At 39.7% G+C, this 14,805-nt stretch overlaps 1 protein-coding gene across 1 annotated transcript; it reads left to right on the forward strand.

Moving 5' to 3' along the window:
• Positions 1 to 573: 573 nt before the first annotated feature.
• On the forward strand, positions 574 to 12,458 carry AKAP3 (A-kinase anchoring protein 3). Its single transcript, XM_027856461.1, has 3 exons — positions 574 to 669; positions 4,812 to 7,148; positions 12,303 to 12,458. The coding sequence occupies exons 1-3, from the start codon at positions 574 to 576 to the stop codon at positions 12,456 to 12,458; spliced, it is 2,589 nt and encodes an 862-aa protein (XP_027712262.1).
• The last annotated feature ends 2,347 nt before the right edge of the window (positions 12,459 to 14,805 follow it).

Here is a 14,805-nt window from a genome sequence, read left to right on the forward strand (position 1 = left end):
CAACTGAATTACATGTAGAGGAAAAAACCAGAATGAAGGAAAGGAGACATTAATTTTGGACCTAGGTAATTTGAAAGCCTGGCATAGTAGGAAAGGAGCTAAGCACAGACCAGTGAGAGCTACAGTATTGAGATATAGATATATAGATACAGATTTAAGTATCCTAAACAGTCAAAGCCACTGATCACCTGAGCAGCATAAATGATTGTTAGCTGGCCACATTGCCTAAGGCTGTCAGTGCTGTATTCTTAATAAGAAAGTATTGATGACTAAAGCAAATGGGAGTAGAAACAAAGAAGTATAGGGACCAGAGACTACAGGCTAATTTGTATGATATCCCACCTGATATTTGTTCATGGTATCACTTATAAGGATGAAATTTACCACTGGATAATGATACCTCTTATGAGGACCCTGAACAAAGCATTTGAAAAAGCTCCACTGGGAGTTTTCCTCAAATTTTTCCTGCCTCCAGTTCTCAGGAATCATTTATTTTTCTTCTCCTTTCTTGTTCTCGTTCCAGTCTTAGAATCTACCTTATTCATAACTTCATTTCTTTTTTCTTCCCGCCAGATGTCTGATAAGGTGGACTGGTTACAAAGCCAAAGCGGAGTATGCAAAGTAGATCTTTATACTCCCGGAGAGGGCCAACACCAACACTGGAAAATGGTAAGTAAGGGGCAGCCTCCTTTGGAACACTGAGTTAAGAATTTATGGGAGGCCCTTAAAGGGTACTCTTACCAGTGCTACTCTGGGAAATGTTTAACAACCAGCTCTCCCAGGAATGCAGGACACATTTATTTAATCTGGAATGCTAACCTTTTCTCCATCACTTTCTTAAGTTTAGACAATCAACAAAACAATAAATCAAGCCCTGATCTGTAGCCTGCATATTTCCAAGGTGTAAATGCTCACACAGAAAATTTAAGGGTTGGGTTCTACCTAGACCATTGAGCACGCCTCTGATTCCTACCCTCCCACCCTCCAGTTTTTTTGCAAATGTGGGTCCCCAAGAAAAGACTGAATCACCAGAGAGTATGGAATTCAGTGGATTAAATAGGATCCCCTTCTCTGAGATATGTTTCTTCGTCAGATCTGGAGAGAAAGAGCATGTGCAGGCATACTCTTCATAAAATTATCCTGGCAATGTTATGTAATAATAGATTTATAACCAAGTTTTACCATAAAGGCAGGCTCAGTTCCTCTCGTCCTACTCTCCACCCCTTTTACAGATAACTGCTTAGATAAACTGAACTTCATCTTTGTTAAACCTGGTGCTCAGTAAAGTCTTTGTTCTTCACTTGGGTTATAAAATATCACAGAAAAATGTGATCATACAAATAATTCATGCATAGAAGTCATATAATAATGACTAGCATTTATAAAAAAATACTTTGACTTGCAAAGCTTTGTACATGTGGGATCTCATTTGATCCTCACAACAGTCCTGGGAGGTAGGTGCTATATTATTATCTCCATTTTACAGATGAGGAAATTGAGACTGAAAGAGGTTAAATGATTTGCCCAGGGTCTGACAGCCAGTAAGTGTATAGGGTGGAATTTTAATTCAGAGCCTCCTGACTCCAGGTCACTAGTGCTCTTACCCACTGACTGATCCATTTAGCTACAACAGAACCTTATAAAGTAATAATTTTTTAAAGTTTACAAAGCCTTCTTCTCCCAAGAATACTGTAAGGGTAGGTAGTACAAATATTCTTATCCCCATTTTGAAGATGAAGAAACTAAGGTACAGAGAGTTTATGTACCTTGGCCAAGGTCGCACACCTAATAAGTGTTAGAGCCAGACCAAGTCTATTGTGCTCTTTCCAAGGCCATTCCAGTCATCCTAATCTATATATTGCCCCTAGACCCAGATGACTCCAGAGAAGAAATAGGGGTGGTTACTTTGCACAGACCTCCCTCACTTAAATCCAATTCATTTGCAAGTCATAGCATCACCTTCCTGGTGTCATGACCTCTTATAGAACAAAGAACAAACAACAATATTGCACTCTTTTCACAGTACCTCCACCATCATTCACAAAGAGGCAAAGACCTTAATTACCCTAGTCATCTGCTCTGGGGACATGAGAAAAGGAAACAAGACCTGTTAAAGTTTGTTTTTTTTTTTTAAAGCTAAGGTTTCATTCTAATCAGTGGCCCTTTCCTTTCCATATGCTGCACTAGGGCCCAGCACTTTTCCATTGCCCAGACACTCTAGGAGATGGATTTTGCCAGCAGATATTACTTATTCTGTTCCTGAGAAATAATATCCATGTTCTTTCAAGAGTTATCATCTTTAGCTAGGTCTTAAAGCAGAGGTTATTAACCTGGGAAGTATAAACTTGTTTTATTACTATTTTGATCATTATATTTCAAGATAATTTGTTTCCTAAATCCTGTGAATTTTGTTTCATGCATTTAAAATCATTATTCTAAGAAAGGGTCTTAGGGTCTTATACAACAAGGCTTACAAAGTCTTAAAAGTCTGGCTTCTCCAGACTGCCAAAGGGATTCATCTTACACACACACACACTTAGAACTCGTCTTAATAAGCTTCCTAGAGAGAAACAAGTTTCCCCATCCCTCTTCCAGGATGTCACTTGATTCTGTTTCTTTTTCTCCAGCTAACACTCATCTCCCTTTTTCCCATACTGCTATTGCATACTTCAGTGGTCTCTCTAATGAGTGAATATCAAGTTTTCATACCTTAGGTCTGTTAGGGTAACCTAATAACCCTGACTTATTATAAGCTCAGATGTCTGTAAAAGGCTGATTTGTGATTTTGAGCTTTTATGTCCAAATTTTGTCTACCCAGGAAAAAATACTATTTAATATACATTGTTATTGAGACTATCCTTCCCCGTGTTGTTTCACTTACAGTACTGTTTTCATGGAACCACTCAAAAACATTAAGTGGGGCATACCTGCATTTTGTTGTCTTCAAAGGGAACTGCATCTAAGAGTGAAGGATATGGTAGAGAAAGGAGATTCTATAGCTGAGAATCCTGTCTGATTTTACTCTTAGACATGGGATGAAACTGGGTGTCCTTCACATTGAGAATGTGAATGTAGAATCAAGTATGTAGAAGGTAGAAGCTATCTTCTTCAGGACATCTAAAAATTTCACAGAACTGTCGGATTTTTAATCAACATTATCTTCACCATTAGAATCAGGGCAGCTAGGTGATGCAGTGCCTCAGACATTTACTAGCTGTGTGACCTTGGACAAGTCATTTAACCTGTTTGCCTCAGTTTCTTCATCTGTAAAATGGGGATAATAACAGCATATACCCGCAACGGTTGTTGTGAGGACCAAATGATATAATAATTGTAAAGCACTTAGAGCAGTGCCTGGCACACAGTAAGCACTATATAAGTGTTAGCTATTATTATTATTATTATTACCAAAATTTTTAAAAACTCTTAATTGCATGTTGTGCTGTGCTGGGCTAATTAATCGGACGTGATCCATGGCCCCTATATGTTGTCAGATCATCCCGTTAGTCTATCTTTTATGGCCATTTAAGACAAACAACACTAATAGATCCATAAATAACTTGCAAACAAAAATGTAATGAATAGGAAAATATTTCTATTATAGGGCTTAATCTATGTAAATCCTAGATTCCAGTTTGAGCTGCTTACACTACTGGTTTTCTGGCATTCTTTTTCAACTTTTCCTTTTCTAGAAAGGAAAGGTAGTTTCAGTTCTAGGTTCCGTGTCAAGTCAATAAAAATATATTTGTATGTCTACTACTTAAGGTACCATGAGGGTAGTAGCACCCTATGGTAAAAAGAATGCTGGATTTGGAGCCAAGGGATTTGTGTCCAAATCCCAGCTCTGCCATTTATTATCTATGTGACCTTGGACAAGTCTCATAATGCTCAGGCTTCAGTTCCTCACCTATAAAATCAGGGAATTGGACTAGATGACTTTGAAGGAAGGTCCCTTCCAGCTCTAACTAGGAAGCCTATGAATGCACAGAAGTACAAGCCATGGTCTCTGCATTTGGGCTTTAAGTGATACCAAGAATTTTTAAATGTATATATGCTTGCATGTGTTTACTCCAGTATGCATGTGTGTGCCACAGTTAATGTCTATTAACATAATATAATAGTACAAAGAAGAATGGATTTAAAAACAGGATAAATCAGGTCCTGGTTTTTACATTTTCTAACCTTGTGATCTTAGGCAAGTAATTTAACCTCCTGGGGACTTTTGTTTCCTCATCTGTAAAATAAGGATAGCAATACTTTTGATGTACCTTCCTCACAATCAAATGAGATAATGTCTTATGACAGCATTTTGAAACAAAAAGGTATTATGATAAAAATGTCCAATGCTGAGCATAGTACTTAAATATTTGTAGATTGCGCCTATGTTAACTCTTCAGTTCCAAACTAAATGTTTTATTTAACTGATGATAGCTATCTTCATTAGGGACTGTTAGAGTATCAAAATGATGCTTGTTGAACATCGCAAAGTAAATGAATGTATTTATGTTTAGTCTTTTTTTTCCCCTTCAAGATAATTTTTTGAATGAGCTGAGTTACTAAATAAGAACAATTAAATAAAGAAAGATAAAAGCAGTTCACTAATTCATTTTGTTTATCTATTAGTTTACATGTAGAGTATTATTGGACTTAACTGGCTTATGTGCATTATGGATTATGATGAGGTGGTGAGGGTGGGGTGAGTTAGTGAAGACTTGGGGAGGGTGGTGAGTTTCTCTATCTATTAAGGCTATCCTTAATGTACTTTGGATGTGTTTCTATTCTAGTCTGATGAGTCCCTGTCTGCCTTTAAGGAGGCCTCGACTGATCCTGTCAGAGTCCTGAGCTGGCTCCGAAGAGACCTGGAAAAATGTACATCACGGTTCCATGATATGAAGCAACCACCTGCTGGGGATATGAACAACAGGGGCGAGCACCCAGGAGACAATCGCAGTGGATTCACTGTAGACTATTTCAGTTCTGGAGGCAGAATCCCCCCAGGCAAAATGCATCTTGAAATGTCTCACACTGAAAACTCTTCCAGGGGCTCCAGTGCCTGGAATGGTAGTAATGAGAGTTCGGTAGATGAAGTCTCCTTCTATGCCAATCGGCTCACCAACCTAGTCATTGCCATGGCACGTAAGGAGATCAATGAGAAAATCGATGGCTCTGATAATAAATGCATCCACCAGTCAGTCTATGTGGGTGAGGAACCCCCTTCACCCAAAAGAGCCTTGAGTAAGGTGGCATCAGAACTGGTGAATGAAACTGTCAACTTGTGTTCCAAAGAAAATTGCCCAGACAAGGCTCCTGGCTCTGGAGACAGAGCCACACCCTCCTCACGGAGTCCCCCAAATCTGAAATACAAGAACACAATTAAATTTAAAGAAACGAAAGGAAACAAGATAGATGACAAGCCTAAACAGTCATTCTTCTACAAAGAAGTGTTTGAATCCTGTAATACAGGTGATGGTGGGAGGAAGGTATATGGGGGGCCAAACAGAACAGATGACTTTACAGCCAGCTTGAGTCAAGGAATCATGACCTATGCCAACAGTGTGGTGTCTGACATGATGGTCTGCATCATGAAGACACTAAAGATCCAAGTGAAAGATACAACCATTGCAACCATCTTGCTCAAGAAGGTGCTGATAAAGCATGCTAAAGAGGTGGTCTCAGAACTGATCGACTCCTTTATGAAGAGCTTACATAGTGTCACAGGCACCCTCATGACAGATACAAACTTTGTCTCAGCCGTCAAGAGAAGCCTCTTCTCTCATGGAAGTCAGAAGGCCACGGACATCATGGATGCTATGTTGGGCAAGCTACACAGTATGATGTTGAAGAAACCTGAGCCAGCCAAAAGAACATTTAAGGACAAGTCTGAGAGTGTCTCCCTAGTTTCTTTGAAAGAAATGAATGACCCCAGACATAGAAATATGAACTATTCGTCAGTGAAAGCTGAAACCAAATTAAGGGAGAAAACCTATGTCCCACCCAACCCAGAGAAAGAAAAGACCTGTGCTGAAACTCTGGGTGAACATATTATCAAGGAAGGGCTGAGCTTGTGGCATAAAAATCATCAGAAGGAATCAAAATCCCCAGGCCTCCAGCGTGCAACCTTTGCAGTCTCCAACAAATCTGTTCGCAAACCATGCAGCAAGCCATCACCAGAGAGCCATCCCCAAACAGTCTCCCCAGGCCCACTTAACACCAATGCTCTCAGCTGCCAAGAGAAACCAGAAAACTTCCTCTATAGTTCCGACAGTTGGGCTAAAGACCTGATTGTGTCTGCCCTGCTCCTGATTCAGTATCATCTTGCACAGGGAGGAAGTATGGATGTCCAGAGCTTCCTGGAAGCTGCTGGGACAACAACCAAGGTGACCTCACCTAAGTTCCAACAGAACTCGGAGCAGTCCAGCCTTGGGTCCTCTCGGGTGGGAGGCAGTCATGAAGAGGCTGAAAAGAAGGATCTGATGAGCGTCTTTTTTAATTTCATCCGGAATTTACTTGGTGAGACTATTTTCAAGTGTGATGATAACTGCGAAACAAAACCACCCAGCCACCACAGTAAGGAGGAAGACAGCAGCTACTTTGAATCACCCCTGCCAAACTGTCCTCAAAAACATGGTGGTGGTGGTGGTGGTGGTGGTGGTGGTGGTGGCAGCGGCAGCTGCGGTGGTAGCGGTGCCATGGCTGGGCTGGCCAAGATGGTGGCTAACCAGATGGACAGTAACATGAATGGGCAGATGGTAGAACAGTTAATGGACTCAGTGATGAAATTGTGTCTTATCATTGCCAAGTCCTGTGACACTCCCTTGGGAGAGCTGGGAGATGAAAAATCTGGAGATGCCAGCGGGCCGACTTCAGCCTTCCCAGATAGCTTCTTTGAGTGCTTACCAGTCAAGGGCACTGGGACAGCTGACGCTCTCTTACAGAATGCCTATCAAGTGATCCATAATGAATTAAGAGGCATGTCAATACACTCCTCTGAGGAGTCCAGCAGGCCCAAAGTGATTGTCAGCGATCACAACATCGCTGACACCGTGCAGAACAAGCAACTCCGGGCCGTTCTCCAATGGGTAGCAGCGTCTGAACTCAATGTACCTATTCTGTACTTTGCTGGTGATGATGAGGGGATCCATGAGAAGGTAAGGGAGAGGAAATATAGAGAAATTAGAGGAACTGGAATGAAAGGGTTTCAGAATCAGTCTTCTTCTTTCTGAGGCTCAAGCCACAGAAAGGGAAGGACTAATGAAAATAAGGGTTTCAGGTTAACACTTCTCTATCTTGGACAGAATGCCCTGGAAAGGAGAAAAATGAGAGTTTTTATCCAGTGTTCATTATTTCTGAGTAGCAATGATAACAGTTCACATTTATATAAATGTTTTAAATTTCTACAAAATGTTTTTTTTAACAATTCTGTGACATAGGTATGATAATTATTATTATCCTCATTTTACAAATGAGAAAAATGAGGCCCAGAGTGGACCCTGTCTAAAGTCAACACAGTTAGCAAGTGGGAGAGCCTGGACTCAAACCTTAGGTCTTTGGGGTCTCATTTTCAGTATATGTGGTACTACATGAGACTTCCTTAAAAGAGTAAGGGAAATGAGAAGTGATTCAGTCCTATATCCCTATTTTTTTTCTTTGAATGATAGAAGCAAAGAAGGGAGAAAACAATGGGTTAAGTCAGTTTCAGGCATTTCTTTATTAATTGAAGGGAATATATGTAATAAAAATATGAAGGCTTCTATTAGGTTTGATGAGGAGTCAGATCTAATCTAGTAGACCAGGGCTGAGATAGAAATAAGCCAGTTCTGCTGAAAGAGGGTAAATTATTTATTATTTGGTGAAAGGAAATGAGAAGGCCCTGCTCCCCATTTTTTTAAAGTATGCAGAAATGAGGGGATCTACCATTTGAGCTTCTCGTTACTCTGATTACTTTATGTGCAAAGAAATATTAGAAACTCTTTTAATCTATACTGGTATCTAGGAATAAGAACCAGTTTAGGTCAAAAAGAACTTGGACTTTCCAGGGCTGAACAAGAGGTAAAGTACAATCCAGGGACAATAAACTAGAGAACTAGGTTCCATCCTCATTTCACCCTTCATGATGCTGTGCAAGTATCTTCTTCATTCAGGGTCTCACTTTTCTAAATCTGAAAAATGTAGAACAAGCTAGCTTAGTCACATGTCATGTAGTCCAGCCACAGGAGACCTTCCTTAAGCTACCAGGTATCTACAATTCTGCTACAGAGGAGCGAAGGACAGGGCAGCACTCACCAATTCCAATTGTCAAAACTATAGCTATATAGTTCAGGACATATGGTCATGAACCAGTCTTTTCAGTTACAACATACACAAATATGTCCTCCTAAAAAGGAGAAGAGTTGTCCCTCGAGCTCAAAGAGAACCAAAAATGGCATCACTATGTTGGGGTCAAGATACCATGTGTCATACTGTAGCTGATCAGACAAACAAGCTTGGAATGCTCTACCACAGGTCAGGCACAAATACATTTAGAGCAGACATGTCTCTAAATTTGCGCGTTTCATGTTTCTTTTGAGCTACAAAACTAATTTGCTGTGGTGGAAAGACAGTGGAGTCTGAAGTTGTTGTTGTTCAGTCATTTTTCAGTTGTGTTCAACTCTTCAAGATCCTATTTGGGGTTTTCTTGGCAAAGATACTGGACTGGTTTGCCATTTCCTTCTCCAGCTCATTTTACAGATGAGGAAACTGAGGCAAACAGGATGAAGTGACTTGCCCAGGATCACACAACTAGTCAGTGTCTGAGTCATCCTGATTCCAAGCCCAGAACTCAATCCACTGCACCACCTAGCTAACTTAAGGAGATCAAATACTCCTTGACTCCCCTGGCAACTAGGTGTATATGTGTACGTATATTCTAGTCCATAGATATGTCTGGCAAACATACTTCCTTCCTCCTCCATTTTATACATATTCCTCAGGCTATAATATCATTCTTTTGTGACATCTCCTCCCTCATTTCTCTTTCAAAGCTGTCACAGAATCATAGAATTGTAGAACTGGGAAGATTTTAGGAGAACCACCTAGTCCAACCTCTTTATTTAATTAATCAGGAAAAAATCATGGCCCAGAGGAGGAATCAATTTGTTTATCTAACTAGTGAGTCATAAAATCAGGATTAGAATTTAGGTCCATTGACTTCAAGACTATTAATCTGTCTTTACACATTATACCATACAACTTTATTCAATTTTAATCATATTTGCTCTATTAAAACATTATAATGACAGTGATTCATGGATGAAGGGAATATATGTAATAAAAAAATGAAGGCTTCTTTTAGGTTTGATGAGGAGTCAGATCTAATCTAGTATACCAGGGCTGAGATAGAAATAAGCCAGTTCTGCTGAAAGTGGATAAATTATTTATTATTTGATGAAAAGGAATTTTTTTCAAAGTATATAGAAATGAGGGGATCTACCACTTGAGCTTATGGATTGCTCTGGCTACTAAAACAATAAACAGACCTCAGGTATACCTAAGGTAGGGGCCTACCATCATTAACTGGTTCCATGAAAACAGCTTTTTAAGTGAAACTACTTTCATTGCAGGGGCCAGCTAGTTCATAACAAAAAAAAAAGTTTATAAATGGAAGGATTTTTTTCCTGGACAGCCAAAATTTATGTTGCAAAAACTTAAAATTGATCTTTTTTGAGAATAATAGGACTGGATTCGGCAGGGGTACATGAATATGGCTTGGATGGAAACTGGACTGGAATCACTAAGGTTTGGGATAGAAGTTGGGGGGTGCGGTGGTGGAACTAGGCTGGAGGACAAGAAGCAAGGAATCCAGGTGCTTCCTGGGAGAGGCTGGAAAAATAGACTTATTCTTTCTTCCTAAAAACAAAAATAATATCTAACATTTATAAAGGAATTTAAGAGCAGTTATTTATGGATGTTATCTCCTAATTTCTAGCTTATGGTCCACAGATAACAATTCTCAGATGAGTTTGGACATTATTTCTCAAAACTACCCATAAAGCTTATTGTCCACAGCTGATGAAGGCATAATCCATCTCCTCAAAGGAAGAAAGGAATGGCAATGTACTGAACCCTAAAGGTTGAGAAAGGGAGAGAGGAGAGTTGATTAGAGTTGTAGCCTCTGGGATCAGGACCCCCTTTCTCCTAGTAACTGGAAAAATAAACAGGACAAGTAATGGAATGATCACTTTGAACTTGTATGAATTGGACTAAGAGTTTATAAAACTTCACATTTTTGTTATGTTCTTTTTTCTTTTGTGTTCTGGAAACAGCTAAGTGCAACAATTCACTTCCTGCTTGTTTGGAAATTTGGCTGCTACAGATCAGGGTTGGGCTCTTAATAAGTAACTGTATAAAGTTTAACATCTCTCTGTGATAAATAGCAACCCAAAGGAAGAGCAAAGTCTTAAAAGGGACACTTGGCCTAAGCTGAGCTGGGCTTGTCATTAGAAGTTCAAGTATATCTTGAAGGACTTTCTAATAGGCACAAATTTTAGGGTGGCCCTCCCTTATAATGTACATTGCAGCATCAGGGGTTGAGGAAACTTCACATTGGTTATGCCTCTAATGGACTCTTTCTTTGGTAAAGCAGAAGGTGTGTTAGCATCTATCAGGCTCAGGTCCTTACTACAAACATCTATTCTCTCTGAAAGAAAGGGAGGTGTAATGGGAAGAGCTTAAGCTTGGCTTCAAAAGACTTGGGTTTGTCCCACTTGACTCACTTAGCTGTGTGATTGCCATACTCAAGTCCATTCATCTCACTGACTGACCCTTAGCTTACTCATCTTTAAAATGGAGATAACAATTACTCATCCTCTGCATCTTACAGGGTATTGTGAGGAAGGAAAGCACTCTCGACACTCACTGTAAAGCAACCTACAGTGTAAGCTGTTGTTAGGTTGTAGATGTTCAAGGTGTAAGTGATTGGGCTTATTCTGAACTGAACCTCTGACATACCCCAGGCACACCCTCAGTATGGATGATGGAGCACCTGGAAATAAGAGAGACCCATCCCTAACCTTTTACTAGTCCCCCCACTAATTGGGAGATCTTTTAAAAAATAAATTAATCAATCCAGTCTCAGACACTTGACACTTACTAGCGTGTGACCCTGGGCATGTTACTTAACCCTGATTGCCTCACCAAAAAAAAAGGGGGGGGGCAAATATTAGTTAATTAATTAATCCTACCAAATTGTCACTTATCTCAATCCTAAAAGCAGAGGGCAGAATGATTGGGTACAGGGAGGGTATTAATTTAGCCTCTGAGGTTTTGGGAGGGGAAGTTGGTTTGGGTGATCCTGCTAATCCAAATAAACATCACTATTATTGCTGCTGTCGCTGAAATTATAATCATTAATTCACTCTTTATTACAGGGTAGGGTTGGGGTGGGAGAGAGTTTTTTGTCCAATGGTTATGTCCCTGCCCTGCCTCCAAATAGCTCAGGCAGGTGAATAAATATAGCAATGGTAATGTTTTTGACTTCGAGTTCAGAACCCTAGAAACTTCTAAAGTTTCTGTAACCTAGACCACTGTTTCTCAGTACAAACTTTGCTACAAATTAGTAAAATGTCTTCTTTCTTGTGGACCGCTCTGCCCTCCAGTCTCAGCACTAGGCCTTTGTCCAGGAGCACAAGGTGAAAGGGAAAGAGGGAAAAAGAAAAAAAGTAGTCTCTGAGGACAAGGACCATTTCACTTTTTGTTACTGTAACTGCAGCACTGAGCATAGGGCCTGCCACATGAAAAATGCTTCTTGAATTTAATTGAATTAAAAGAAGGAACAAGGAAAAGAGTTAACAGGATATAGGAAGGACACAGAGGTGCCAGCTTTTTAAAGTTTGTCGAGGCTTTAAGCAGTAAGGACCTTTGGCAATTCAAGTTTTAAAGACTAGTGAAAATTGACCATAGATGGATGACTGGGAAAACTTGGAGAATAAGCAACACTACCTCCCAGGAAATAATTTCAATTCCTGCCCTGAAGAAAGATAAAATCCATTAGAGAACCATTTTCCTATTCCCAGACAAATGGTCAGTGTCAATCAACTCTTTAAAGACCTCCAGGAAAATACCTCTACCAACCTCTCTAACAGCCCTAGCAAATAGAGTTCTTGAGTTCTAGCCAGAATTCCTCCTGTTGCAAATTGCCCAAAAGCCCCTTTTTATTTTATTTCGTTTTTTTGCTCTTGGTTGTGAATCCCTAGTAGTCTCTTTCCAGCCCTATAGATTAATGACCATCTGATCTTGTGTTATTACTCTGACTTGTTTATCCCCAGCTCCTCCAGCTTTCTGCTGCTGCTGTGGACAAACGTCGAAGTGTCGGGGAGGTCCTACAATCGGTACTGCGCTATGAAAAAGAGAGGCAGCTGGATGAGGCAGTGGGGAATGTAACTCGGCTACAGCTACTGGATTGGCTGATGGCAAACCTGTGAGCAGTGCAGGCCCTCTGTGTCCCCTTTCCCAGCAGTGGGGCCGGAGGCTGGACATATCCCCCTAATCCCACTCCGTGTACCCTCCCCATCTTTACCTATTTCCCCTGCCTGCCTGCCTACCCACTGTCACAGAGCCCTGACAGTCTCCATACCACTCACGTGAAACACATGACATCTTATGCTGGTCACTGAATTTTGCAGATTTTCCTATCCAAACTCGCACGGACGTAAAATAAACACGTTACAATTAAAGGGCTCATAATGTTTGGTTTTATTGGGAAACTGCTGGGATGACAAAGGTAGACATCTCAGTTTTGAAAAACAATTCTGGCCAAAGTATTAAACATATTCAGGCTAGGAAGGAGCTAAAAGAATCAATCCATCTATCCTCCTGTCTTCAAACCAATATTACACAGGGTTCAGTCCAGATAGATTGCTATCCTGCCCTTTTCTTAGGTATCTCTCTCAAAGGAAATACCACAACCTCTCAGCAACACATTTAACCATCTTTATAACTCTTAATAATGAGGAATTTCTTCCTATTATGGTGTTAAGATCATTTCCTCCTATCCTGCCTGTTCTCCGTGAAGAGGAAATCTAACCACCAACTTTACATGTAGTTGAAGATAATGAGTTACTATACTCGGCTATATTTTTCCCCTATTTTATTTAAAGGCAGCCAATAATAGTGAATAGAGTACTAGGACATGTCAGGAAGACATTGGGTCCCCCACGGAGGTAAGAGTAGTTTATATACCGACATCTGCTGCAGAAGTTGAAGAGGTAGAGAATCGCTAGAAGATCATCAGATCTAGATAAGATCATCAATGCCAAGTCAACATTCCCATTCATACTCCATGACATCAGTACGAAGATGGACAAAAGGGAAGAAAGTGAGAAATGTGTTGGAAGATGAAGTTTGAGATTTAGAAACAAAAGAGATGAAAAGCCTATAGAACTCTTAATAGGTCCACACCTATGGATTTTGAATATTTCCTTTTAGAAGCCTTGACTCTTCAGGTTTTTGTGACACTGCTCTCTTCTGATTCTCTTCCTACCTGACCAGCCACTCTTTCTTAGTCTCTTTTGCTGGTTCAGGTCATGCCTACTAACTGTGGGTGTCCCCCATGGATCTATCCTTGAACCTCTTCTCTTCTCATCAAGTGTGATGAGTAAGCTAGGTGTGATAATGTAGTAAAGGTGAATTCTGAAACGATTCAATGACTGGATCTAAAGACACTGATCCATCAATGTGTCCCATGGGTTCAAATATTATCTCTACATAGATTATCCTCAAATCTATAGTCCAACTCCAGTCACTCTCCTGAGCCACAGTCTCAGAATATGCTGAATATGACATGTGCCAAACAACATGAAAAATAGAACTGCTTATATATTAGTAGAGTTACTACACTCAGCTATATTTTCCCCTCCTTTTATTGAAAAGCAGCCAATAATAGTGGATAGAGTACTAAGACTTGTCAGGAAGACATTGGGTTCAAATCTCACCTCTGATACTAGCTGGGTGACAATGGGCAATTCATTTAACTACTCTAAACTTCAGTTTCCTCATCTGTGATGTGGGAATAATACCTATAGCACATAACTCATTATGAGAGAATATGTGCAAAGTCCTTTGCAACTCTTAAAGCACTATATAAATATTATTTTTCTTAAAAGTTCTAAGGAGAGCACTGAGGAAAATGTGGCTTTTATTTTAACAGTGGAAAGTATGGATATGGAATGTTGTACATACTGTCAGATATAGGTAATATATTGGTTAGTGTGCTGAACTGTTCTTAATATTTGTCACAAGAAATTATTTGCTGGGTTGGTTTGGGGGGAATTTTTTATAATGAATGTCATGTAAAATAAAAAGTATCATATCAGTGGAATAAGTTAAGTATGCAAGACACAGTAGTCAATGACTATAGTAATCTATTATTTGATAAACTCAAAGACCCCAGCTTTTGGGATAAGAACTCACTCTTTGACAAAAACTGCTGGGAAAACTGGAAAAGAGTACGGCAGAAACTAGGCATAGACCAAAATCTCACACCATATACCAAAATAAAGTCAAGGAATAGTTTACCTGTCAGATTTATGGAGAACAGAAGAATTCATGACCAAACAGGAGATGGAGAACATTATGAAATGCAAAATGGATAACTTTGATTACATTAAATTGAAAAGTTTTTGCACAAACAAAGCCAATGCAACCAAAATTAGAAGGAAAGTAGAAAATTAGGAAAGAATTTTTACAACCAGTCTTTCTGATAATGGCCTCATTTCTAAAATATATAGAGAATTAAGTCAAATTTATAAGAATACAAATCATTCCCCAATT

The sequence above is a fragment of the Vombatus ursinus genome, unplaced genomic scaffold (genome assembly GCF_900497805.2).
Source record: "Vombatus ursinus unplaced genomic scaffold, bare-nosed wombat genome assembly UNPS02011431.1, whole genome shotgun sequence".
Classification (NCBI taxonomy): domain Eukaryota; kingdom Metazoa; phylum Chordata; class Mammalia; order Diprotodontia; family Vombatidae; genus Vombatus; species Vombatus ursinus.

Excerpts from the sequence above, each read along its gene's own strand:
- AKAP3 (XM_027856461.1), top strand. The coding sequence starts at position 574 with ATGTCTGATAAGGTGGACTGGTTACAAAGCCAAAGCGGAGTATGCAAA. Across the intron at positions 670-4,811 it reads AACACCAACACTGGAAAATG|GAGGCCTCGACTGATCCTGT; the intron begins GTAAGTAAGGGG and ends TCTGCCTTTAAG. Across the intron at positions 7,149-12,302 it reads ATGAGGGGATCCATGAGAAG|CTCCTCCAGCTTTCTGCTGC; the intron begins GTAAGGGAGAGG and ends GTTTATCCCCAG.